Below are 27,579 nucleotides of genomic sequence, written 5' to 3'. Positions count from 1 at the left end.
CCTATCTGTGGTCAGGCTCCTATCTGTGGTTCTCCCTCCTGTTAACTCTGTACAAATGTGTTTATCTTGCATTTTTAGATGAGAGTCAGGAAGATCGCTCCCAAGATCCTCCAGCTGCTGACAGAGTGGACGGAAACCTTCCCTTACGACTTCAGGGACGAGAGGATGATGCGGAGCCTGAAAGAGCTGACTCACCGGCTGGCCAGTGGAGACGAGGTCAGTCTTTTATTCTTCCTGCTGCACACTGTACGCAACAACAACAACAAAAAAGTTAATTATACTAAATGAGTTAAGTAACAAAAGCCCTGTCTGCTGATTAGATAATAGCATGTTTAAGTGTTATCACCGCGGAGTGCTGTTTTATAGGCCGCACGTGCAGCAAAGCTACAGGCACAGGCAGATTTTTGCAGATAGCAGTGGAGGGACGTGGAGGGGGGGTATCTCTGGCAACAAAGCAGTTTTTGAGGCTGGCTGGGTTGAGAGAAAAGCCCCATTGTTCACAGGCTAGGTGGCTTTTTTTGTCGTCTCTGTGGTGCTCCTTCCTAGGCAGCATTTGGATTGTTTCACTGCTGCAGAGCTGAATGTCACTGGCTTAGTGCGCCATTAGCCTCTGCTGCGCTGTTTGGATCAAAGTTTATTCAGTGGGGTAGGACTGTTTTTGTCCCGGACCCTCTGTTATCTTTGTTGCACATGCAGACCCTCCACTGACAGACATTTAGATACAGGAAAGTTGTTTTGATAAGCAGTGAGTCATGCTCTGGGTGCCATATGAAAGGAAGTGTGAACATAAGCTAACGTAACAACAACACGGTGACTTTTAAAATGAAACTACACGAGTGTTCCTCAAAGGAACAGCTAAATATTTTGGGGAAATCAGCTTAATAGCTTTCTTGCTAAGAGTTAGATTGGAAGATTGATGGTTGGCGGCTAGCTTAGCATAAAGACTGGGGGCAGGAAAAAACAGCTAGCTTGTTCAAACTTCAAATCTGCCTACTAACACCATTAAGCACAAAAAATTGACCTGTTGTATCTTGTTTGTTTAATATCACAAACAGAAATGTTAAAGCATAAATTTGTAGTTTTAAGGACATTATGTCATGTAACAGCTAGCTATTTCTTGCTAGTTGTTTTCCCGCTAAATGCTAAATGTAGCTGTCAAACCATCATCTTTGTTTAGGTTTTTACTTTCAGGAGTTCTCAGGTAGTTTTAACAAGCTTTATTAGGCAATGTTCTTTCTCCTTCATGTCACCAGAAGTAGGGTCCAACGATTAGCATTAGGCTAACCCACTTCAGGTTTCTTTGGTTTGGGTAAATAATTGGGTTAAGGCCTTTGCACATCTAGTCTATTATTTGTCCAAACTTTTGCACACTTATTCCGAAACGTCAGTCTGTCCTTAAAGTTTTCGTAACACATTAAACTTTGTGTTTTTCGCATCCATCAAAAGCCTTTAGAGAGTTGTTTGACCAAGAAGTAGTAAAAACATGGTAGGTGATGAGTTGGGAGTGCAACTGGCTAGGTTATCAAAGAGGAAGTGGGTATACTGTCCTATATATTCCAAAGCCTTTTTGACTGATAGGTGGGTATACTGTATACAGCCAGGAAAAAAGTTGGGTATACCCCATATACCTGCGTATACCCTCTACTACACCACTACAGCTGCAACAAGAAAGAGGAACAGAACGCTCAGTACCCTATCATAACTCCGATAGCTACTGTCAACAGGTCAGATAGTAGGTATTCAGTTGAGTGATGATGATGAGGAGGTGTGGAGACAGAGACGGAGGACAGCTCAACCTTTTCAGATAACCACAGTGCAAAATGTAAGGTGTAGAGAAAGAGTGCCGACAGTCTGGGAGGCACTTTGGGTGGTTAGAAGCAAGGGAGCCAGTGTGTCTTTCCATTTTGTCTTAAATCACGAATTTTCATAACAAATAGAACGATAAAACACATCAGACTCAGTGTCCAAGGTTTCCGTGTGTAACTATTTGTGTCGGATGATGTATTAAAAAAACGCATATTGAAAATACAGTGTGCGAACGCCGTACTTTAGTCATCACGAATCAGTTCTTCCAGTGCATGTCCTGATAGTTGCACATACGTTTCTGTTTGCTCTCTGCTTGTGTGTCTGAGTTAAGTGAGTGTACCTTGTGGGGGTTGGTGTTAACGATAAGGCAGCGGGGGCTTGTTAGGACCAGACAGTGATGGAGGGCACAAACATCCATCTGTCCTGACAGGAGGTTCCACACAAGAAAAACACAACCCACCCCCTACTGTTTTTAATGCAGGGTTCACATGACTCATCAATAGTGCAAGCACGAGTATTGATCCTGATTTAATCTAGAAATCAATACGTTTCTCACATGACACTTGGACACATTTACAGCTCCTTGTGCAGCCCCGCCCCCCCTTCGGACATAAAACGCATCTTAACTGAGCATCAGTAATACACACTAGCTCAGTCATGCTCATACACACAGGTGCCGTGTTTTGATGGTCACACAAACGTCTTTTGATTTCACAGTAGATTGCCTGCGGTCGGCATTAACACCACACACCACTCCTCCAAAGATATTTTGGATTGTTGAAAATCGATTCTAGCCTTGAGGCAACACAAAGTCATGTAGCACAAGATTCTCTCGTGGTGATATCATGCTCGCTACATTTAACAGAATAAAATAACGTGCCTCGTTTTTTTAAGTGTTTCCACATAATTGAAAGCCGCAGGTGTTCTTCTGTCTTATCAAGGCTACACTATTAAGTAATAGTGTAGCCTCCCCCTACCTTTTTATTTTCTTACATCCTGCTTATATATATTTCTTAACTGTGGCCATAATTTCCATCAGTACAAACGAGTTTAAACAAGACAATCACACATTTCAGCTACAGTTGAAGTACAAAAAGCAACATGAGGTGGCTTAATAAGGTGTTGGGCCACCACAGGTGATCACCCAGCCCTGCATAATTTTGCATTGATTTGCAGGGACCCTCTACATCTCCTCCCTAAAAGTCATTAGAAAGCATCTGCTGTGCAGTGGTTAAGCTTCTCCGCTCATTTATTCAGGGTTAGCCTTTAATTTGTCTCCCATTGTTTATTATTTACCCAGATAGTCTGGAGGTGAAATAGAAAGTTGCTTATAATCCCTCATTAAAAGGAAACATCTGTGTGCAAAAGCAACCATGTTACCTGTAGTAGGTAAAAGTTGAACCTGAAAGTGGCTCTAACTGCCAGATTGCAAAATAATTTTATCTTTTGCTTTTTTTGCCCATTTGTGTTGACAAATTGTGTCCTTTTGTACCTAGCCAACAGCAGGTAGCCTAGCTTGTTTTTAGCAACTTTTAGCTCTCTGGCGAGCTCCCTCTAGCCGGCTGCCACCTTATTTTGGTCTTTGTAGTGAAATAAAAAGGTATCTATAGATAATTCTTCATTTTGATGTCATGGATCAGACGTTCTTCGTCCATTATGGTGCTTTCAAAGCGAGCAACGGGAATAAATGGAAACACGGCATCACGCTAAAGCTCAGCTAAAAGGCCGCCAGCAGCCAGTTAGGATGCGTCTTTTGGCGGCTTTAAACCCACATGTTTTCAATCTGGCACAGTTTTAGTTTCTTTGAGAGACTAACTCTCCAGTAACTCGCCAGTTCTCTCACGGCTCTCAAAAAAACCACATGAACTTAAGTTAACAAACGCATTGTGTGCTGCTCTCTTCACCTCTACTGAAATTTCATCTTCATGTTGCCAACATGAGCGTCAGCTCAGCAATAAATTGCACACGGCCTGTCCTTAGTCCGGTCATAAAGATAATATGAAGTTAATCACATTGTCATGGTGCTTTTCATTAATGCAATATTTAGCGCTGTGACACTGTCGGCAGATGTGGCTGATTAATGCCATAATGACAATGCCGGTTGAGCTGGTTTGCATATAACCAAACCAGTTCAAGCTCGTACACCAAACCAGGCTGGTTAGACCGGAAACTGACCACCTCCACTGTTCTAGTTCTCATGCTGTTGGACCACGTTCTTGCACAGCATGCAGCCTTTGATCGACCCCACATTAACAGAACGTTTGACATATGGCATTAAGAGAAAAAAGCTCTTTTAGTGGATAAAGGTTCAGAACACTAGATGTGTGTACTGTGTAGACAAAGCAGCCTTTTACATTACTTTACAGCACCCTGCAGATGTGCTGTGATATCATGTAAGCCAGGGGCATGTGTGCTCATGATTAGCGCAGCGTGACCAGCAACGGTCTTTCAACTGAATGGTTCTTAGGGAAGCTTTGGTGCCTCGGGTTCAGGAATCGCTACAAGAACATATTGAGGAAGTAAAGTTGTGATATAGTTTATTCATGTATCCATAGATGATAACCCGTGATAATAAAACATGACTGCTTGCAGTGGGTAGTGTGAGTGGCACAAGACATTTCTTCCAAGAAGTCCAGCAGTTAAAGAGTAAGGAAGCAGTCCAGCGACAACAGCCGGGGTTTGATCAGAGCTAATTTGCGTTCATGTTTCTCACAGATTCTGGAAATCATGTTTTGAAAACAAAAACACAAATGTCTAACCAGCAGCAGGTCTCGAGTGCAGAGTTAGACGCTGAATCTTCAGAGCGTCGACCGCAGTGCTCTGGGAAAGGGTTTGAGTCCAGAATAGATGTCCCGAACATCTGGTCAAAGCCGTGTCCAGACCACACTCAAAACATTCCAGGACCTTGATCTCTGTAGTAAGACTGTCATTATGGATGTGGTTGGATATATAGGGAAGCAGCAGTCGAGAAGAAAACAAGCGCTGTGATCTTGATCTGACCTCATTTGATGGTACCAAGGTCTCGCTTTCCCTCAAAATGTGCAGTTTTTATTTTGCACTAGGTTCTTTTTTTGCTTTATTATGACAAGTTGGGTTGATTTAACAGATCCCACATTATATATCCAGTCTGGTTGCCTGGTACACTTGATAAAAAGCAGACTCTTGGACAAACATTACAGTATTTTATCCAAGTGGTGCATGCACAGTACCCTTTCATGACAGGTGCCACTGCACTCTTATATCAGTATCTGGATAGTGGTCTCTCCCAGTGAGGTAACTGCCGAAATACAAAGTTTAATGCTTGTGTTTTGTCTGGTTCATAACAAAAGTTATCACAATGCTCCTGTGTAGAGCAGAAAAAGATTCAAGACAACTTTATCGTCTAACTTTACCAAGGGAATTAAATATGAGCCAAAAACTTTAAACATACAGAACCAGAAGACCAACTGTGGCAGGTCAGTTTTTCGAGTAAAAATGCCCATTGCACTTTGAATAAAAGACTTTTGTTTTGGAGAGGAAGAGTTTTCTAAAGACTTGACTTTAACCTGAAAGTCTTGCAATAGATAAAGTGCTTACAATCCCCTGACTTGACTTCGACTTTGCCAGAGTGACTCCAGAATGGACCTGAACTTTTAGCAAATGAATGCGAGAGGCTGGTACATCTTGGTTAGGTGCATTGGAGGTATCTCTGCCCCATCGTGACTTGGCAGCATGGATGTGCTTGTGGATAAAATAATCCTGCTCAGTGCACCTTTACTATCCGTTCATTAGTGCTGCTTGGCTAACCTGCTTAAAACAGTCCGGCCTTTTGTGTGGGTCAGGTGGTGCTCCACAGGAAGTATCAGCACTCAGCCAAGAAAAACAGGACCTCTAGTGATACTATGGCATGAAGCAACCACGCGCTCAGTTGTGGTGACTTGTACTGAGCAGCCGTCTGCCACCTCAGGACGGCTGCCAGGGTTGATAGTGTAGGGAACAGCGTGCCCCCGCCGGGCCCCCTCTTTCGTAACGCCAATAGTTCTGATGAGCAAATGTGACTCCCTCTGCTTAGAAATGTCAGGCGTGCTGTTGTCTCCAAGATCTGTGACTATATTTATCCGACCCTGGCCCGTCCCCTGTTTGTAGTGGGGACAGAAGCTACGGCAGATGGCTGACTTTGAAGTGGCAACTGGAGCGATTTTCACTGGTGGTGTGTCTCACTGTTATCCAACTGTGCAGGAGTGCGGTCAAGCTTTAGCTGAGTGTGTACAGTGTTTACGCTGATATTACAGTGTCTGAATGGAGATATTTAATGTAGACCTGCAGCTACCATGTTTTTTTTGGATTGATCACTTAATAGTAAAAAAGCAGTCCCATCACACGTTCTGAGAGGCCGACATGATGCCTTCAAATTGCTCCCTTTATCCAACCAACAGTCCCAAAAAACTAATGCATTCAATTTATAATATAAAACAGACACAAGTATCGAGAAGCTGGAACCAGAGAACATTTGGCATTTTTGCTTTGTTCATGAGTTTAACGAGTAATTGATTATTTAAAGTTTTTGACATAAAAGGGTGAGTTTGGTATTTTTCAGCCTGGACCCTATTTTCCCATGTTTTTGTGTCCAAGGGACTCGTGGGAACAACAATTTTTGAATTGCTCCAGTGTTGAGAGACAAAACAGGCTTCAATGAAACCACTCAGGGCAGGTGTGCCCTGTCCATTTATGTCCATTTAAAATGTTTGTTTTTGCCGTGAACAGGCTGAGATTGCTATTATGAGTGTCTGGATACAATACGGAAAGGACCCTACGGAGAAATGCAACATTTTTCCATTTGCTTGCTCCAGTCTTTTGTGTCTAAGTCTCACAAATGAGAAGTTTTAATAAAAATAATAATAATATTGCATTTTATTTATTGGCGCCCTTCAAAGCACCCAAGGACAACTTACAAGACAGTTAAAGAAAGCAGCAATGTATCCATAGATCATAAAATCAAACAGAACCCATGGTAGTCAAGTGGACAGATGGTGATGTGAGCTGGTTGCAGAAGAGGATCTCAGAGTACGGGAGTGTGTGTAGATATAAAGGGGCTCAGACAGGTAGGAAGGGGCTTGATTATGAAGGGCCTTAACGATAAAAAGTAGAACCTTGAAATAGATTCGATGTCTAACAGGAAGCCAGTGAAGTTTTGTCTTGAAATCTCGCAAGAGGTGACTTGTTGCAGGAAGAAAACGTTAGTGAGAGTTGAGGAGAGGAGTGCCAATATTAGTTTGTTGCGTTGGTGCGCAGAAAGGGAATTCTACTTTAGCAAGACTTGAACACAAAACAGAACAGAGCAAGCAAAAGGTGCCGTTTGATTTCTGTGTAGGGTCCTTTTTCTAAAATGTTGTCAGACACTCAGAATAATGATCTGAGCCTATTGGTGCCAAAACAAGCACCCTCTTGGACATAAATAAATTGGGCATGCCTGCCCCTAGTGGCTACATTATGGCCTGTTTTGCTGACTGCAGCATTTATTCTTTCTCAATACTGGACCAATTTTAAGAACTTGTTGTTCCCAGGAGTCTCCTTTGACATAAAAACACTGGAAAATAGGGTCCAGGAGTTCCCCTTTTATTTCATTCAACTAGTGCTGACTGTCTGCTGTGTTGGCAGAGCAGGAGAAGCATCTGATGTCAAAATGATTTGCAAATTTTTGACATAATCAATTCCTTGGAAAAATTAACCATTAATAAAGTTAATAAATCACAGGCTTTAGTAGGAATGTCATTGGACTTTGTGCAAAGATAATTATTAGATTAGATCTCTCAGATCCTCGGTCCATCCTGACACCACTTTTAAATCCTCATTTTTTTCCTACAACTTCATTTCTCTTCTCTCAGCCGTGCTCTCGCAATCACCCCTTGCCAAGATTGCAATATCCACGGAGCCGCAGTTTGATCGGTTGACATGCGAATGTGTCTGTTCATGTGCCATCACACCTATCACAGCCACATCACCCACAGACAGATGCATTAGTCACGCCCGGGGAAGTGAATTTCAAAAAGGGTCCTGCCCTGGCTGTTTCCAGCAGAGTGATGAGAGTCCGCTCATTTTTCCCCGAGTGCCTGAGCGCCGCACCGACTCCTCACACTTGATTGCTGTCTCGGCACCGGGCCTCCACATCCATTATAAGGCGAGCTGTGTTTCTTCCCACCCTGTTGAACTGGAGTCTTGTTTGGAGAACCCAGATTCTGGAGACTGAAGTTGGCAGGAAGTTCAGGGAGGAGGGATGTGGTCGTGAGAAAAGGGGCCTCAGCACCCCAGATTTTTTGGGCAGCCTGTAGCAGTGGTATGGAAAGAGGCCATGGACAGGATCCTTCATGTTCACACAATAACACACAGTCTCATACACAAAATCAAACACACATGTCCCCCTTCCCTCCATAGACCCTCTTATGCAACGTCTGTGCTAAACTGAGTCAGTGAGGGGACTGAACACTTATCTAATCGTGGCCTGGAGTCCGAGGGAAGGTTCAAAACAGGACGACCTCTGAGGCCATAGAGCCAAGAGTCCCCCCCTCGCTGAGCTGAGAGACCTTAATGAGGCCGGCAGGAAGAGGATTGCACAACATTATGAGCGAACCTCCCAGTGCATCACCAAAAGCATGCTTCTCTGCAAAACAAACACAGGAGGCGTCGCATTCTGAGGGTCGTTCTGTGGTTTGGGCTGAGAGCTGGCATCAGTCTGCAGTCAGTTCTGCTGACGTGTAGTCAATGTGTGTGTTGTAAATTCCAGTGAGGTTGTTATCACTCCCTGCCACAGATGAGTGGTTAGGGAATAACCTAAAATGCCTACAGCTGAGCTAAACAAAGTGGCTGCGCACATGCTACTGGGAATTTGGTCACATTTACATCACACTTTGCTGTCTTGTTCATAGTATCTATGTTAAAGGAGTCCTTACACTCTTATTGATGTAACTGTGTCTAACAGCAGGGTCCCCATCGCGTTTCAAACCTGTACCGAGCTGGAGAGCAGGAGAACGAAGCCTTAGTTTATGGGGAAGAGTTTGGGGTTCCCTAGTGCTCCTTAATGATCCAACGAGAGTTTGTTTCGTGGAGTCCCGAGTGAATAAAATTCTGTTTTAAGCTCCTGAACACTGAGCTCTAACTAACTGATTCTCTTCTTTCACCTCTCCCCTTCCCTTGCTTGTGTTTTCCTGTCCATCCATCAGGTTTACAGGAAGGCGGTCAGTCAGATGAGCCAGGGTCTGATCAGGAGGTTGACGGTGCTCAGCCAGTACGAGGAGGCGCTGGTCAAAATCAACGCCACGGCAACCGAGCGATTGACTGCTCTTAAGGCGAAACCCCAGGCGGCCATCCAGAGAGACATGCTGTCCATCTGCAACGACCCGTTCACTGTCGCCCAGCAGCTCACGCACATAGAACTGGTGAGAGCAACCCAGACGTTCAAGGAGTTGTCCAAATATTATCTTTTTGTATTTAGATGTATTAGTTCATGTCTTTCTTGTCCAGGACAAAGCCCACTGATCCACAGAAACCCGTTATCGAGCCAGACTTTGCCCAGAAGGCTAATTTTCTTCAGCCTCACCTTAGAAATCAGTTTAAATCACCCCATCGTATCAATCATTTGCTGTGACACGTCAAAGCAAATTAAAATGTAAATGTCATTTTCCAAAGAACAATCACAAGTCCTGCCAATGACTCGCACTCGTATTGGCACAGGAGCCAAAGAGAATAGCACCAAATCGATCTTGGAGAGGAGAACATGTGAAAGAGGCATGAGCCTGACATGTATGATGGATTAGAAATCAGTGTGGTGGTCGAGGTGAACCGAATGCCACGGCGCCTCCCACATCCGACCTGCCACAGCATTGATTATAGACAGCAGCGTTTGACCCAAAGCTTTATATTCATTACGTTTCAGTTTACCAATGAAAAACAAATCAGTCTAAAAAAAGAGCTTGATTGAGGGTTGCTCCCCAGATCCGAAAGATAAACATCAATTTGCATGTTTTTATGCACATTTTTAGTTTGTGCGTTAAAAAAACTGAATGCAAACCCTAAGAATCAAGAAAAAAAATACATCTTTATGGCTACTTGAGATGTGTAAGATGCAATAAAGGATAATAGAAACTGATTTTTCAAGCACACCTTGATACCGGAGTATTTCTCAGCCTCTTTTATTGTAGTCAAAGTGTTCATTTTCCACCAGAAAGCCTCAGAAAAGAAGTGTACTTAACTGTAATCTGAAATCTTAGCTGATAAAACCACCGTGTGGATCAGAGGAAATTCAGGTGTGAGGCAGCATGAAGTCCCATGATATATCAAAGTTACTTGGTTAATTATATAATCCAGTCACATCCTCCTGAATATATTTGCATCAAAGTAGTTGATAGAAAAACTGATTCACGATTTAATTTGTGGAAATTTAAGAAATTTGTTTAAAGGTTTTGCAACATTTAAATGGAAGCGCACCCATCAATCACAGTGTTGTACCATAGAAAGGATCCATTAAGTACCGTCAGCCTTAATTAGCTATTGAATTGATTGAAGAATGCTTCATGTTACTGGCTCAGTGATGTCACTCAAACAATGTCTAAACTTCCTGATGATTCCTCGAATGCTATTTTTAAGTGCTGGTTTTGAGGGTGATGCAAACTCTTGCAGAAGCTTCATCAGCACTGACCAAACTCAAGATGGGTGCAAAGAGTTGATTTTCCCTTTTTCTGTTCTCTCAGGAGAGACTCAGTTACATCGGACCTGAAGAATTCGTCCAGGCCTTCGTCCAGAAGGACCCTCTGGACAACGATAAGGTAACGTCTGCATGCTTTGCTAAGAATAAACCGCCAGATAAGGGAAGCATATACAGTCATAGTTACGCAATCTTTTTTGGCTGAAGTCCTACGTGTGGACCTGCTCTGTCTACGTCTGCTTTGGGTTAGACGTGAGATGGCCTAGTTTCTCTTCCAGACAAATGTTGAGTTTACACAACACGGAGACCAGCGGCTGCACAGGTCAGAGTGAGGGCAGGTGATTTCTAGACTGAAGCAGCAGACCAAATATCCGCTCCTCTCTCACACACACACTCAGACACACACACACACACTCAGACACACCTCACTGACAATTTCCTCAAATCACCCCAGTGTCTGGATGAGATGGGCATGCATGCACCTCATCTCCTAGCAACCACTGCTGCCAAGGGTTTGTTTTGGGTAAGGGGTGTGTGAGTGTGTAAATGTGTGTATGTGTGTCGGGCGGTGGGTTCTCTTGTCTGGCGTTCGGCTGCTAGGCAACAGCCCCCCTTTTTGGAAGCGAGGTGATGGGGGGTTAAGGCTGCCTTTGTGCCTCAGGCTAGCCTGCCTCGTATTCCAACAAGCCACTTGGAAGAGATGGGAATAACTGTGTGTGTGTGTGTGTGTGTTTGTGTGCGAGTGTGTGCTTGCATGTTAAAAATTCGGCGTGTCCACTGGCTGGAAACACTACATGGGGGCGAGTGGCGTAAGGCCAAAGGAATGTGTGGAATTAGATCAAGAGGAATCCTCACAAAGGACCAGCATGCATAATGTGAATAACATTGACCACTATTGTGCTTATAGAGGCAGTGAAGTTGAGCGTGATTGGCTACAGGTCCGCATGGCCAAGAGTTTATTTTTCATGCTCAATGATGCACAAGTGTGACTGAGGGAAGGAATAAAAAAAGCAAATATCAGCTTAATTTTTCCACTTCAGCACTATTTTTGCTTTGCAATTAGCTGGCATGCTAATTAAAAGTCTGTTGTTGTTGCAGAGCTGCTTCAGTGATCACAAGAAGGCCAGCAACCTGGAAGCTTATGTCGAATGGTTCAACAGACTCAGTTATCTGGTGGCTACAGAAATCTGCATGGTGAGTAATGAGCACGAGACCAAGTTCAGTCCTGAATAAGAAATGTTGATTGCTTTGCAGGCAGAAAAAAGACTGAAAAATGTCCATCTGAGCTCAAAGTGACGAGTCTGAAACCCAAACATTCGATTTTAATAAAAGAAAATGTCAAATTCTCTCATTAAAGAAGCTCCAAAACAGCGGATGTTTGTTTTTGACAGTGGACTTGAGTGATTAATTGATCATCAAAAATGTTGTTGGTAATTTTCCAGCAGTCATTTCAGCACTTGACCCAGCTGCTGCTGCTGCTGCTGCTGGACACAGCTGGAGGCAAATCTCAGCCAGTTACATAAAAGTGCAAAAAAGATAAATGCTCATTTTGACTGACCAAAATATGTTCAGTTTCCAGTTGACCCTTTGCTAAGTCCAGGGACGGGACTTAGCAAAGGGTCAACAGGTTATCATTTAATTGTTTCGGCAACAAAATGCCTTAAATACGTCACTGCTTCCCAAAAAAGAACAACCTCGAATGTTTCATGAAGTATAAGCAAACTCCAGTGCTCTCTGCACGTTGCTTTAATGATTATACACTTTTATAGAACAACCTGATTTCCAACAAAGACATTTACCCCACCGTGCAGTCTCTCCTAATGTAGTTTTTTAATGTCCTCCATTTTGTTAACAGCCTGTGAAGAAGAAGCACCGAGCTCGAGTCATCGAGTTCTTCATCGACGTGGCACGCGAATGCTTCAACATCGGCAACTTTAACTCCCTCATGGCCATCATCTGTGAGTTCCTTTTCCTTCTCTGTGAAACAACATGACACACAAGTTATGCTTTTATTGTACCGTCAGACAGGACAGCTGCTTGTAACCTGAACTGGGGTTCAAGATGAGATTCATTAACCAAGAAATGATTGTCACACTTTTAAAATGCTGTCAGTCTCATTTGTGCACTTGTTCCCTCCAATCTGCGTTCCTTCCGGTCATCAGTAAATCACATCAGCGTGGTAAATGCATCTGTTGTTCAGTGAGAATTTGGTGCGGCGATGTGATCTCCCCCTGTAGCAGTAACCTCTCATGACTTTGTCCCAGTTCATTTCCAATGTACGTAATTTACTTGCGTCTAATGATATCAGGGAGACTCGGCAGCAGAGGGAACGGAGCAGCAGTTCATGCAGATAATTGTCTCAGTGACAGTTTTCCCCCTCGGCTTTCTGCTGTTGACATTTGACTGCTTGTATTTGCAGAAATACACACTGCAGTATTGTGGGTAATGTGGAAACGTCAAGTGACAGAAAACTTGACTTTACTGTTAAATACTTGAGTTGAACCCAAGTGTGCAGGGCCTTCTCATTTCGTTTCATTTTGACCTTCTTGCACCTTGTGACTCGTGGCGACTTTTCAAAAGCATAAAATCCAGTTCCGTAACATCAGAGGTTAGTTGTACATGTCTAAAGGTTAGAGAAGTAAAGTAATAGCTTGAAGGTTGCTGGTTCAAGGGACAGCTTCTTGCCAACATGGCCAAATGCAAGTATGATGCTATTAGGTCCTTGAACTAATGACTGAGAAGAAATCTGGACCAGCAACAATGTCATGGTAGCAACTTGTCAACTGATGGTACCCACCAATCAGTCAAAGCAGCCACGCCCTTAATTATGCTCACTCAGTGAACTGCAGTTTTCCCGTTGGCTTCATTTTTCAGCAGTGGAGGTTGCTGCTTGGTGCGATGACATTAGTCGAACTACCCAGGTTGAATCAGACACATGTCGACCCTTAAAGCACTTCAGACGGGTTAGAGACTCGCTGGAGGTCCAAGCCAACAAGCCAAGGGGCTCCGGGGATCTGAGAGATGTCCCAGTGTTTAGAGTCGAGGGCATCTGGTCATCCTCACAGGCCTGAGAGGGGGAGGAGGCGGGGGGAGGATCTGTGTGTCCAGAGCAGAGAGGGTGGTGGGGGGAGGCAGCTGGAGGAGGACACAGAACAAACCATCCAGGCAGATGGTCAACACTCACCAGAGAGAGTGAGCGCACATGACGGAGGAGGGAGAGGCAGAGAGGGAGGATGACGGAGGAGAGGAGAGGATACTGGGAGTGCCAGCTGTTCTCTGTCTCTCTCCCCTGAGAGTGAGAACAGGGAACGCCACAGGCAAATCCCATCTCCACCAGCATCGTCTCCAGGGAACCACCAGGGTTAGACAATGTATTAGTGATCTTATTAAAGGGTTAGTTCACACAGATTATAACAGCAGAAGGTCTTATTCACCTGTGTATATATAGACATATTGACACTTGGAAAGACAAAGAACTGGATCCTACCCGATCTAAACTAGACTGAAAATGATTTTGACTTGGCCTGACTCACGTCCTGGATCAGTAAAAACCTCTAGTGTAGAAGAATATCTCAAACACACACGCTCCCTCAGTGGCTCCTCTGTACTTCTGCGACATTGTGTTGGCGTTGAAAAGGAAGACATCAACGATATATTAATGCTCCCATAAAGAGGAGTGTGTGTCCCAGCGGGGCCGCTACCACAGCCAACACCTGTCCTCACACACACACTGGTGTCTTTGTGAGTGGATGGAGCCGTTTCCCAGTCAAGACACGTCCTGACACACACTCACATGCCGCCGTGGTCATTCATTTCGGCCCCGCAGTGCTCAAGTGTCATGTTAAACTCAAACCGTCTCCCGGGAGGTGGAGTGAGTTCAGGAAGAAAATTCGCTTTTAGCAGTTTAGAGGTTTATATTTCTGCCTGTGGATCCTTTTGTGTGTTCGAGGGTTGTTTTGTGTCGTTCTGCTCTGACGGTGACCCCCGGTGCCTGAACCTGCACCAGGCGCACACACAGGATTACCATATGGGAAGCAGAGCTCTGGGAGGGGAAACGAGGCGTGTGTTAACTCTATTGTTCCTGCGGCCTTTTGCCTCGCTGCATCAGAAGAAACAACAGGAGAAAGAAAGAAAAGGAGGAGCAGGGTGGGGGTGTTAAAGGAAGACCGCCATGGGAGGAAGGGCGGAGGGGTGGTGGGTGGGTGGGGGGTGTGCGTCTGTCTGGCTGAATGGGAAAATGCCATGTGTTAATGCGATCATGTTTGGGTTTGTTCTTGGTTGTGATATCTCTCTCATTGTCTTTTTCTCATGTTGTTGTCTCTCCGTCTTGCAGCTGGGATGAACATGAGTCCTGTGTCTCGGCTCAAGAAGACCTGGAGTAAAGTCAAGACGGCCAAGTTTGACATCTTGGAAGTAAGTTTGCCTGAGAAGGTAGAAATAAGATGCAGTGCACAAGTTTTGTGCGGCAGCACTGAAGGTCCAGTGTGTAAGATTTAGGGGGATTTTGAGGAGTGCAACCAGCTGAAACTTCTCCCGGTTAGAATTCTTTAAGTGCTCATCATTCAGGAGGTTTTTACCAGGGGTTCAATTATCCACAGAGGTCTCCTCCTCTCCAAAACAAACAGACCAGGTTATTAAAACCAGTAAAAAGATAAAGATTTCTGGATATAAAACGTCCATAAAATCTGCATTTGTCTTCATTTTCTCGCATCTTCTCCTCAGTTTTAATTGTCCAGTTCTCACACTAAGCGTGTGTTTTCCCGTTCGCCCACACACACATTAACAGCCTCCATGGTTTTGTTGTGTTCGACACTCATGACTAACCGTGCTGTGGGCGTGTGGGGGAGCGTTTTCTTTTGTTGGCGGATTGTTGGGTTAAGTGCAATGACAAAGACTGATAAACACAGTCGGGCTGAAAGCTGTTACGAACATGGATCTGAGTGGGAGAGCTGAGATTTGACTGTGACTCACTCAGATCTCACATAGGTGGACGTAAACCAAAATCTGAGGTTGTTTAACTTGCGTTGTTGTTTTTTATTCAGACACCAAAATTGTCTGTTTTCCCGTTTGTCTTTGTTGGGTTTACACGTACAGCAAGCAAGTTTAGTTTCAGCCCAGCCAAACAACTTCAGTTTTATATGATTCCTCTTTCTTCCATATGTAATTTCACAAACCAATATCCAAACCACTCAGAGACGTCCTCTCAGCTTTTGTCAGGAATGGTTTTTATTTGAAAAGTAGTGCAAAAAAGTGCATAAAAGCAAAAGATATCCCCTGTCCTCCCACCATGCTCTGCATATATAGATGTACGGTATCCGAGGAAACCCCAGACTGTGCAGGGAAGATGCTGGCTCAACAGGCCATCAGTCGGCCCTTTGAAAGAGGAGATCTGAGGTGGAGACGAGTCGGGCTGGGAGCGTCTGTGGGATCTGAAAGCTTTCAAAGACTTGCTTCTATAGGTTCCCTTCATGTCTCCCCGGAGTTCATCTGCGTCTCTCTCTGTCAATCACACACCTCCTCACCTCTTTACTCTTTTGATGATTTCTCTTTACCCTCCCGGTTTGTCCCTGTGAGCCTTATTTGAGGTGAGCTCGCTGTCCCACGGAGCGTTAATTTGCTGTGATGTCGGCGTGGAGTTAATGTGCTCCTCGGTTTGTTCGAGGTCACAGACTGCATCATCTGTCTCCTGATTCCTCCATAACTTAGACAGGTGTGTGTCACAACACAGAGGGGCTGAGTTATAATGTTGTGTACAGGATGCAGGAAGGGACAAACGTCATGACTTTGTGTTGTTTTTTGTTATTATTGGTTCATTTACTGTACAAAATCAGCTTTTCTTTCCTGCAAACCAAGATTGTCTGACTCATCACAACAGGAGCCGGTACTTTCAGTGGGTTAAACACAACTAAATATGTTAAATCGACAGCTCGTCGGCCTCTCAGATCCTCTCAGCTGTTCTCCTGATCTGTGTTTTTCATCAAACGTTATCCCGCACCCAATCTGACACAGTTCTTTTTCTCTCCGTAGCACCAGATGGATCCTTCCAGCAATTTCTACAACTACAGAACGGCGCTGAGAGGAGCCACACAGAGGTCGATCACCGCCAACAGCAGCAGAGAGAAGGTGACGCCTCAACACACATCGACACACACTTTACAATGTGATGCTTTTATTACTGAGCTGTCGGACCACATTTGGTAGTGTATATTTATAGACGATGTTTTCTGAATTTTGAGCATTAGAATATAATCTCAACTAGGTATGTGATGAGGCCAGAAATATAGTAGTCGATACCAATACAAGAGGAATTCCATTATTCTCAATACCTATTTCTATACCACAGTAAAAAACAAACCGATTTTGAGGGCCGTTGCGTCTTTAACTGCCTGGAAACGTGAGGTCAGACGAGGTTGATAACGGTGCAAAATTCCTGCCCTGAGAAGGCAGTGTAAAATGGGCTACTGTGACTTTTAAGTATTTGGCATCGACTTGGTACCAAAGTTTCAGTTCTCTAGACATCCCTCATCTTAACACCCGTAGTTCAGCTCCCATGTGAATGTCCTGTGCTGGGCAGACGTGAGGAGCGCAGATTAAATTCAAAGCTGGCATTTAAATAAAGGTTGAAATTCTTGCTAAACCTTCACCACCAGTGCTACTGGGAAATCAGGTCAAGTTCTGGATAAAGTCTGAGTTCAGTCAAGTCAGTGGCAGCTAATGGAGTGAGACTTGCCAAAAAGTCGACAAACATTTCTTTTGTGACGCATCCAGTAGCCACCGTTTATATAAACTGCGTAAGTTTGAACATGTGCGCTGCAGACTTTGGTTTACATTTCAACAGTACAGTGAGTAATCAGGGTTTGATGTCTTGCTAAAGAGCACTTGACAGCTGCTGGAGCAATCAAAAGTGACCTTTCAGTTTCAGAATAAGCACCACGCACTCATTAGTTATGTAAAAAGTTGTTATCCTCATGCACTGCAGCAGTAAAACAAACCGCAGCGCTGTCCCTCGTTGTGCCTTGTTATCGTCTGGGAGCTGCGTCCCCATCGTGTTTACGGCATCAGCAGCCACTGTAGTGGACTTGGACGCGGGACAGAGGTTGCGTAACAGTGTGGCTCAGAGGGGACACGGGAGGGTGCGTTCAAGTGGGTCAAGATATGAGGAGGGTCTTGGTTTCCTCCTCATCAAACATGTTGTGTTCTCAACAAGGGAGGAAAGAGAACACATGGGCGCCTGCCAGATCACACAGTGTTCTCTGCTGCGTCTTGAGTTGCCCGCTCTGACCGAATTTGAACCAGCACAGAGCTCGTGGGCTGCCAGACGTACGTGGTTAGTCCCTCCTCATGCATTATTTGTTGAATAAGTGTGTTTTTCGCGGAGACAGAGTGTACTGTCAATAAGAGTCTGGCTCCCTGAGGTATGTGAGGGATGTTTTTTTGGAGCTCAGAAATGCAAACATGCAAGAGGTCGGGGTCGTGAAACGGAAAGTTCCCAAGAAGTCTGGTATGCTCTTGCCCTCGTGACCTCTCATTTAAGGGAGGGGTTGTTTATGATCTGCTGTAGACGTCCACTGTGCTGTTGACTTTGTTAGAGGATCAACAGAGCCGGCGTTTACGCTCCTCTCATCCTGTTTTGCTGTGGATTTGTTCTTTGCTTTGAGGACACAAAGATTTAAATGCTCCAGAGGTTGTTGCTCTGTCATTCTTAAAATGCCAAACTACTGATGTGAAAGCGTCTATCACGTCTGGTTTTGCAACAACAGCTCACAAAGACGTTTAACAGAGAAGAATGTGGAAAAGATTCCAAATTACACCCAGTTACACAACATGAAACATGATGTGCCTCTGTGGCCTGTTTTAATCAAAGCACTGTAGACTGTGTGGAGGAGCTCTGGGTTTGACTGACACACTGGGACTCTGCGTCTGCTCTGGACGTGCAGAGAGGCCATAAGGCAGCAGGTTGATGCTGTGTTAACACATTAAAGCATTCCAGGATCCACTTGTACAATAGTTCTATAATAATTAAGCCAACTTGTGTGACAACGTAATGTACAGAAGGCTATGAGAACAGGCAGTAAAGATTCTGATCAAGCAACAAGACTAAAACTAGGACCAGGAGCCAATGAAACCTCAGGAATAAAAAATACGATCGCTTAGAATTATGGTCGCAGCTAATTTTTCAGATGAAGCCTTAACTTTATTAAATCATTCTTTAACGATTCTCATCACCAGAGCCCCAGGAGACATTTTGTTTAACCAACAGTTTAAAATCCAGGTGTTTTTGCTCGATTCCTTAAACTATCATTCAAAGTTGCTGCTGATAAATTTTCTGTTGATCACCTTATCGATTGTTGAAGTACTTGTCTCGTGTTTTCGGGTTGTCCATTCGTCCCTCCGTCTCATTCTCATGAAAGCAATATTTCAGTAGTGTCTCGAGGGAATTTGGCACAAACGTCCACCTGGACTCAATGATCGACTGACTCGAATTTAGTGGTTGAAGGTCAGAGGGCACTGTAACCTCGCAAAATATGTTTTTGGGCTAGAAGTCAATAATTAATACTCTAGTTATGATACAATTTCACAAAGATGTCTTATACAATGAAGTGATAACATTATATATTGAGAAGGTCAAAGGTCAACTTCTCTTGAACGTCGTAAGTCAGGAACAGAAGGGGAGACAGTCGATCAGATACTGCACTGGTGACGCTGTGTAGATTGTGCTGCCGGGGGAAGATGTGTGTGAAGCATCCATGTTGTTGCAGACATGGATGTATAACTGCAACTCGACTGGTTCGCGGAGGCGTACGACCTTGAGCCGCTCATTCTAGTTGCAAATAAACTCTTCAAATTGCTTCTTTTGTCCAACCAACAGCCCAAAACTCAAAGATTCTTCATTTATTTCTCATAAATGACAAAGAAAAGCAGAAAATTCTCACATTTCAGAGGCTGGAACCTGGAAGTGTTTTGACATTTTTGTTTGGAAAACGGCTGAAATGATTGATCAGTCATGAAAATAGTTGCTGATTAATTGTCTTACCATCAGCGAATTCATTAATTGACTAATTGCCGCAGCTCTATAACAGACACATCCTCTATAGTGGGTGTAATTTGTGCCACAGATCCAGACCTGGCACCCCTCTGGCTCCAGGCCCTCAACACCTCCTGTGTGTCCAGCTGTGACAACGACTTCCTCTCTGCTCTGCTTTTTTCTCTGAAAACAGAACATGTGCGCACAGACGTGTGCGAAGCCATGACAACAATCTTCAGATCAGGCGCACAAGCGTGTTTCAGTAAACAACATCCAGCCCCTGCAGACCCCTCAGAGTACACTGTGTGCAGACTCTCTGACTTCACTGACATCGAGTTAACCAGTTGTCAGCTGCACCCAAATTTTGTTTCCAGGGTGGTGTTGAGGCACAGCTCCACACAAACAAGCTCACAATACGAGTCAGCCAAGAACAGAGTTAAAGAAAAACACATGAGAGGGAGTCATGAGAACTAACGAGGAAAGGATGTGGTCGGTTTATTCAAGTGCAACTTCTGACACAATCAGAGCGACTCTGGCCAACTTATAACACACACAACGCAACAAAAATGTGCATGTGATGAATTTGTTCAGTCTGCTGTTCTCCCTCTGGTATCCCAACTTGTAAAAGCTCCACCATCATGAATGTTTGATAATGTTGGGTGGGGGCGTGTTGGGACTGCCAGGAAAGAGGTGACAGACTGAGTTTTTTATAGGTCAGCGTGCCAGATTGCAGCAATCTCTCCACACTCAGGAACAAAAACGCTGTTTGTTTATCAGCCATAGCAACTGATAAATGTCAGATTTAACCAGCCGGCCAATTTGATTTCCTGTGTGTTGATTCAGTGCCACAGAAGGAAAAAAAAAAATCCCATCAGTGTAAAATTGACCGTTATTCGAATGGAGTCTGGAGCTTCCTCCCCACCTTGCTCTACATCAGCATCTATGTTAGCGCTCAGACGTGCAGTGACCTGAATCAATGTACGAGGATGGTGATGAATTATTTAGGCGTCTTTAAAGGGAAATTCGTCCTCTCTGCTCCAGTCTTACTTCATCTTTGGTATTTTTTTTTAGGTTATTAAAGGTCGTATTTGTACGGGCTGCTACAGGCCTGTTTCTTTGATTAAATATGTGTGTATAACCAGAGGAGAAGCGGCTCTGTGTTTCCCTGGGAATGATATCGAGCGTTATAAAGGATCCTCTTTGTCTATTGTAATCCTTTTCCCTTTGAATTGATATTTATAGAGATCACACACACCTGTGTGTCATGTGGAAATCCCCCCCTTCGCATCTTCTCAGTGAAATTAAATCCCTTTCTCTTTCTGTTGTCCCGCAGATTGTCATCCCTTTCTTCAGCCTGCTCATAAAAGACATCTACTTCCTCAACGAGGGGTGTGCCAACAGGCTGCAGAGCGGACACATCAACTTTGAGGTGAGCAGAGTTTTAAATTCCCCAGAGGGAGTTTCCCAGCAAATATTACGTGTTAGACGTCACTGTTTACTACACAAGGCGACGGACTTGGTGCCATTTCTTTCCACTTCCCTAAAAGAGTGTTGGAGAATGGAGAAGTGAGGCCGGAGTGTGTAGAGTTCAGCTGTGTTTCCATGGAACAAACACACTGACCAGTGACCAGAGTCTTGCAAGTGTTTCCACTGGTCTTTGGTCACAGCTCCACTGAATCAGGCACTATTTTAAGGATTCAGTCTATCCTGGGAAACTCTGCTTTGGTCCTGCCCTGTTGTGACTTTTATTACACTACATTTGAACACATTAACACATCAGGACAGCTGACTGTAACCACAGTACGTGAGGTCACCGGGCAGCTTCAGTGGAGCCCTACAAGGTTATAAACCTGGCTCATTATTTGGCGTGAAGGAGTAACAGTCAAGTCAGCTAGAGCCATGCACATGTTGTTACCTTCTGAATATTAACCTGAGGTGTGTGTTCTGGGTTTTATTCCAGAAATTCTGGGAGCTGGCCAAACAAGTGAGCGAGTTCATGGCCTGGAAGAAAGTGGAGTGTCCGTTTGAGAAGGATCGCAAGATCCTGCAGTACCTGCTGACGGCTCCAGTGTTCACTGAAGATGGTACGTTTATCAATGAATGATACAGGAACTCAATAATTAACAGCAAAATACACATCATATACATACATACATACAGCAGACCACAGAAAACACACTATTTTCTTGCTAAACCTCAAATCCACACACGCAGGTCGTTATCAGCTCTCACACTGGAGCAGCGCTGATCGTTTCGGTCTCCTTTAATCCACATCAAAGTCGTGTGTCACTGGCTCCGGCTCTTATCACTGTCTTATCAGAGAGAGACAGGGAGGTCTGTAAAATCCTCCTGACATTGAAGTGCACCGACCGAACTGAACCAATCAGCTGTGAGCGCTCGATTCTTCTACAGCCAACACTATCATCAGTGTGAGGCGATAGAGAACATGCTCCTGTCAGACCATTTGTGCATGAACAGAGAATCAGAGGAAGCAGGTTGATTTGAATTTGGATTAAGGCTTGAAACATGCGAGAAAGTGATGACTTCTGATTTTAAATTGGAATATGTGAATCAGCCGAACTACGGGAAGCAACAGGGACAAGCTCAGTAAACACTAACGCAGCCTCAGGGACACTTTAAACTATTTTTTAGGCTCCAGTGAAGTTAAAATCTAATGTCTTTGTACCTGTCAGTGAAGAAACACAGCTGATGGGACAGTCAGTAAACAGCCGATCGCCATCACAACTTATTTTGTGATTTTTCACTTGCCCTGAAATTTTATTGCAAAAACAAAGCAAGCAAAATAGTCCACAACAATCCCAAAATACAGCCTGTGAAATGCTGGAGGGACTGAAACAAACTGCTAATGTGTGCCAGAGTCTTGAATATCTTGAGCTTGGACTAGAAGTCAAGGAAATCAGGGGTAGCCAGTCAGAGCAGTTTTTTTTTTCATGCCAGGAATCCATTTTTCTGAGCAGATGTCAAATTTTCAAAATCAATTTTTGATGATTCTAATGATGGGTCTTTGATTTCCTCTTGGCAGCGTTGTATCTGGCGTCCTACGAGAGCGAAGGTCCTGAGAACAACATGGAGAAGGACAGATGGAAGTCTCTGAGGTGTGTATGAACGCCCCGTCTCCCTCTTCACACACACACACACACAGACACACTCACTCCCCCTCGGGGCTTTGGAGTCTTTCAATCACGCCTGTCACCCCACATCCCCTCCTGCCTCTGCGCTGACCAGGCAGACACAGAGATGTAGGTCACACTGATGCTGACCCGCACGCTATTCAATAAATGCATTAAACACACACACACAGGTGCTCATCATTCTTCTTTGTCACACCATCGCTTGCATACACACACACAGAGGACATCAGTCATTTTTACACAATTACATCCTACTCACACGCACACACACACAGTACCCCCGTTATCACACAGCACTCTGGACGTGTGTGTTTGTGAAGATGGATGAGAGCGAATCAGCTTTGTTCAGTTGGCTCTAACTGGTTGAAGAAAGCCCCGGAGAGCTGACAGAGGGATATTTCCTCGTGCTTCAGCATCACACGCTGATGTTTAATTGACACAAACTGAATCTGGGATGTTGAGTTTTTGCCGCAGTGACAAAACGGGTCGTTCAGTAATCATGAATCAATCAGTCGGGTGCATCACTTCCACTAAATGTAACTATACACTGAGGAGGCGCGTATCCGAACACACTTCACTACAAAGTCTAGTTTGTATGATTGGGGGGAACACTGTGTGCCGCACCTGGGCGTGGTTCATCAACCTGTATCTAAGTCCTCTTGAAAAGGTGACCTCAAGTACGGTTCATGTGTACTCAGGCAAAAAACAACTGTATTGAAGTGGACTGCTATTTAATGCGTTCAGCAGTTAGTGAGTCGAGTTGCAGAGGCTGCCAGGCGCAGTGAGAGTGAAACTAAACCGTTCATTGTGCTGGGTCTTAAGAGCTGCTCCTCTTATCCATCGATCTGACCTGATCAGCTCTGATTGGATCGACTGATCAATTATCCGCCCTGCGACTCCTCAAACTACTAGCCTGCGCTGCGTTCACGGACCCACAAAAAACTCAGAATTTAGAGAATGAATCAGAACGATACAAAAAGGAATGTCAGTGCCATTTTAACGACAGTGTTCGTCAACCCATGTGCAAATGTTCCACCTGCGTCCTGGCTTAGTGCCGCCCAAGAAGATTGTGATTGGTCGAAAGAAACAAAATCCAGAGCCTCTTTTAACAGAGTGTTTTTTCCCCCTGTAACAGAAAGATAATCAGTGATTCCAGACTTTCTGGAGAGCTGACACAGCGCTGTGGAGACAGGTCTGACTACGCGAGACTAACAAGGTGCTCACATGTCAGCACTGTGCGTCTGTCGGCCAGCTGTAGGATTATTCGCCCTAATGGTCAAAAATGAATTAATGCAGCTTTAGAAATATTTCAGAAAATAGTAATGAAAATGAGCAAAGCTGTGTGTAACCGTTCAAAGATGATCTAAATCCAGTTTCTCCACAGCCTTACTCACAGACTCTTTTTGAAAGATGTCGTTTTTACAAAGAAGGGGGGAAACCCAAACATAACAACATGAGACAGACATGTAAAAAATAAAGCCATTATTTATGAACAGTGAACTCATGAGTCACAGCTGACAGGCGTGCTGCAGGCTGCCAAAAACGGACCCCACACACCCAACAACCACCCACATGTATGAATCAGATCTGCTGGCAGGGGTCAGAGGTGAGAGCAGGTTTTGGACTCAGAGCCTTGTGAGTGTTGGGTTCAGCCCAGCCGGAGTGAATCCACTCTAATGTGTGTGTGTGTGTGTGTGTGTGTGTGTGGTCACGTTTTCTGATCGCCTGCCAACTCTCTCCACATCCCCCTGAGCTTTGCCTCCACTGCGACACGATCTGTCACTTCATTCTAGCCAAGCAGCGTCAGCAGAACGTGTTGCTCAGATCGCAGAGACTCTGTTCAACAGACTGTCTGTCGGCTCACAAATCAACTCTGGAAATCAGCTGAAGACAAACTGTTGCTGCGACTCACATCCTGCTTTATGAAATCACAGTTACTGTAAAATTACCACTAAATTTGACTGAAATCTGTTTTTTAGGAGGGAAAAAGTGAGGAGTTCTATGTGTTTATCCAACTTTTGTAATACTGGGTACAATTAAGTGCACTGTAAAAGGAGGTGTGTGGTGGAGGTTCATGTGCTGCGAATTCTCCCACTTAGTTTCATCATGTGATGTTAACAGCGGTTTCTTTCTCCTCTACAGATCCACTCTGCTAAGCAGGGTCTAAACTTCTGAACAGAAGAAACCAGAACGAAGACAAACCCCTGACGAGCGAGCCGGGCCCTGTCGACGCCGCTGTTGTCTAAACAAAGTATCCCCATGTTGGAAGGGAAACGACAATCTCTATTTGACTGGCGAGGATCTTTTGTGTTCCCCCCAGCTTCAGATTTCTATTAAGCTCTGCTTTTCCTTACCCTCTTGCTCTTTGTGCTGTATATTTCAGGACAGCTGTTTTTTCCTCTCTTTGTATGACTTTGTAGTCTTTTTTTAAAAAGAGAAACACTACAAACCTTCACAGTACAAGCCAAGGGGTGCCGAGGTTTCTCGTCTGAAGCATTTCGCCCTGATATAAACCTCCTGTGAGCGTAAACTGAGTTGTTGGGGTCATTTGTTCCCCCCCCCCCGCTAATTTTCAACACGTTTTTTTCCACTGAAGCTACAAAGTTAGCCGCTGGTTGGCTAACTCGACTATTCGCTCTGGTTCCATAAGCCAGCATCGTTTGTACGGAGAACTCAAAACTTGCCCGCAACACTGTTGTTAAACATTAAGCTAGCCATTATTTGTAGTTTTGTTTCGTCTCCTTCCTTTTGTACAAATACCTGAGTATCTCTTCATGTCATGTTTCTGACGGTTTTGTTTATTGTGATGTGTAAGAAAAAAAATGCACTGGCTGCATTTGAAAGATGTAACTGAGGTTTTTTGTTTGTGTTGTATAAAGTTTTGTGGTTTTCTTCAGCAGGAAGCAACACTTCTTCCTCCTTTATCTCTGACACACTCGAGGCCTCAGTCTTTGAATGAACTGAAGCATCAGTGAACCCCTTTTGCTAGCGTCTTTCGGACATGGCAATTGGGGATTAAAGGGATTGTTTGGGTTTTTTGGTACGGTATGGGGTACTTATCCATAGGCTATAAAAAACGTACAGTAGATGTCAGTCTGCACGCCCCCAGTTTGGAGCAGCAGGCCGGAGTCCAACATGGAAGCGAAACAGTGTTGTGGATGGGGTCAGCTAAAAAACTAATTTTAGCCAACTTAAAAAAGTCCCACCGATCTAAATCAATATCACTTCATGTGTATGCTATATTGAGAGTATTTTCAGTGCATTATTTTTCTGTCAGGCAGCCCAATCCAGGAGGAAAGCCATTACTTTACTGGCTTGAGTTCCCCATCTATGCTCTCGTCAAAGCCACTAAACTCCATAGACAAAATCAGTAATTTTAGCACACTGAACACAGGAGCTGCTGGTCGACCGCTGCCTCGATTAGTTAGTTAGCTTGTGTTATTGTGTGACTTTAGTGAATCCGAACTAAACGTTTTAAACGTTAAAGTCACACAATAACACAAACTAACTATCTGAGGTAAACCAGCAGCTCCTGTGTTCAGTGTGCTAAAATTACTGTTTTTGTCAATGGAGTCTGGCATTGAAGAAAGCGATAAAATGGCGACATTTTCCCATTGGAAATCACTGTCTGACATTAAGTTGAAGCAGTGGCAATACTCTCAATATAGCATACATTTGACTGATACTGACTTTTGGTTTTGGGTGGGACTTTTTTGGGGGGGGGGCTACAATTTGGCCCTGGCCCCCATCCACAGCAGTGTATTGCTTTGCTTCCATGTTGGACTCCAGCCTGCTTCTCCAAACTGTTGCTGTGCAGACTGACATCTACTATATGTCATATGCTGTCTACAGTAAAGAACCTCATACAACCCCACTTAAAAATAACTGAAGTGTCCCTTTAACACACTGTTGGATGATGTAAGGAGCACTTCATTGGAGGCACACTGAGTCCTTTAGCAGTGAGCTTAAATGAAAGGTGTGATGATAGTGTGTTTCCTGTTGTTGCTGATAATCAGTGTTAAAATAGCCCCACTGCTGCTGGGAAGATAAGCCGGGCTGAAGGCCACCATTCATCCTTTGCCCTTTTGTTCCTGCTCTGATGTAGAAGATAAGTGTGCTTGTTCTGCCCCCTGGTGGTTCAGTCTGAAAAGTGAATGGATTTCATGTGGTTGCAAAATGTGAACTGAGGATTTCTGTTACAACCCCACACATGCTGAATATTATCCTTTGTATGTTTTTATTTTTCATATGATATAAAAAAGTACAGTTTCCTCCATGTTTGTTTTATTTATAAATCTATTTGTGTAGTCACATTATGTCCTCATGCCAATATTTACTATTATTTTATTGTTATTTAATTTTGTACTAGGTACATAACATTGCTTGAGTAGTCCTCTGATATTGGCTTAACTTTTATTTTTCTATACACGTTTGTATGAGACACTTATTTTTTCAAGGTACTGGCTCAGAGTATGAAGTTGAATGACTGATGTCTGCTTTGCCTTGACTGCTCCTCCCTCAACACAGAGTGCTGTTGTGGTTTATTGTGTACATATTGTGTTGCTTTTTCTTTCTCCCTGTGTTTGTTTATTTGTATTTGGACTGTTGAAATGGGATAGAGGAACTGTTTCTAAATGAATTAGTAGTGTTTAAAGAGGAAGTTAATAAAAGAATGTTTTAAAAGAATCAAGTGACTCTGTGCATTTGTCAAATGTTTGAGGCATTAAAGTATATTTGGTAACAGTATATGTTATAACACACTTTATTATGTTTTTAATGACAAAAGGTACGAAGACTTCTATATTACTTTTTCTTAAGCCTTTTTCATGAACTTTGACAACATGCTAAATATACGATTACGTTTTCTTCATGGTTTTAGACGACATGACGTTTTTTCATGATTTTGGACGACATACTAT

At 43.9% G+C, this 27,579-nt stretch overlaps 1 protein-coding gene across 1 annotated transcript; it reads left to right on the top strand.

The window, feature by feature from the left end:
• Positions 1 to 78: 78 nt before the first annotated feature.
• On the top strand, positions 79 to 27,346 carry LOC126386923 (ras-GEF domain-containing family member 1B-A; the record flags this gene model as incomplete). The annotated part of the gene is made up of 11 exons (XM_050039494.1): positions 79 to 216; positions 9,003 to 9,218; positions 10,530 to 10,604; positions 11,582 to 11,677; positions 12,339 to 12,441; positions 14,817 to 14,896; positions 16,511 to 16,606; positions 20,842 to 20,937; positions 21,469 to 21,592; positions 22,552 to 22,624; positions 24,803 to 27,346. Coding segments are annotated over 11 exons (1,122 nt in total), but the record flags the coding sequence as incomplete, so codon positions are not given.
• Positions 27,347 to 27,579: the final 233 nt, after the last annotated feature.

The sequence above is a fragment of the Epinephelus moara genome, unplaced genomic scaffold, assembly GCF_006386435.1.
Source record: "Epinephelus moara isolate mb unplaced genomic scaffold, YSFRI_EMoa_1.0 scaffold1044, whole genome shotgun sequence".
Taxonomy (NCBI): Eukaryota; Metazoa; Chordata; class Actinopteri; order Perciformes; family Serranidae; genus Epinephelus; species Epinephelus moara.
This window is presented reverse-complemented; position numbering and strand designations above follow the sequence as displayed.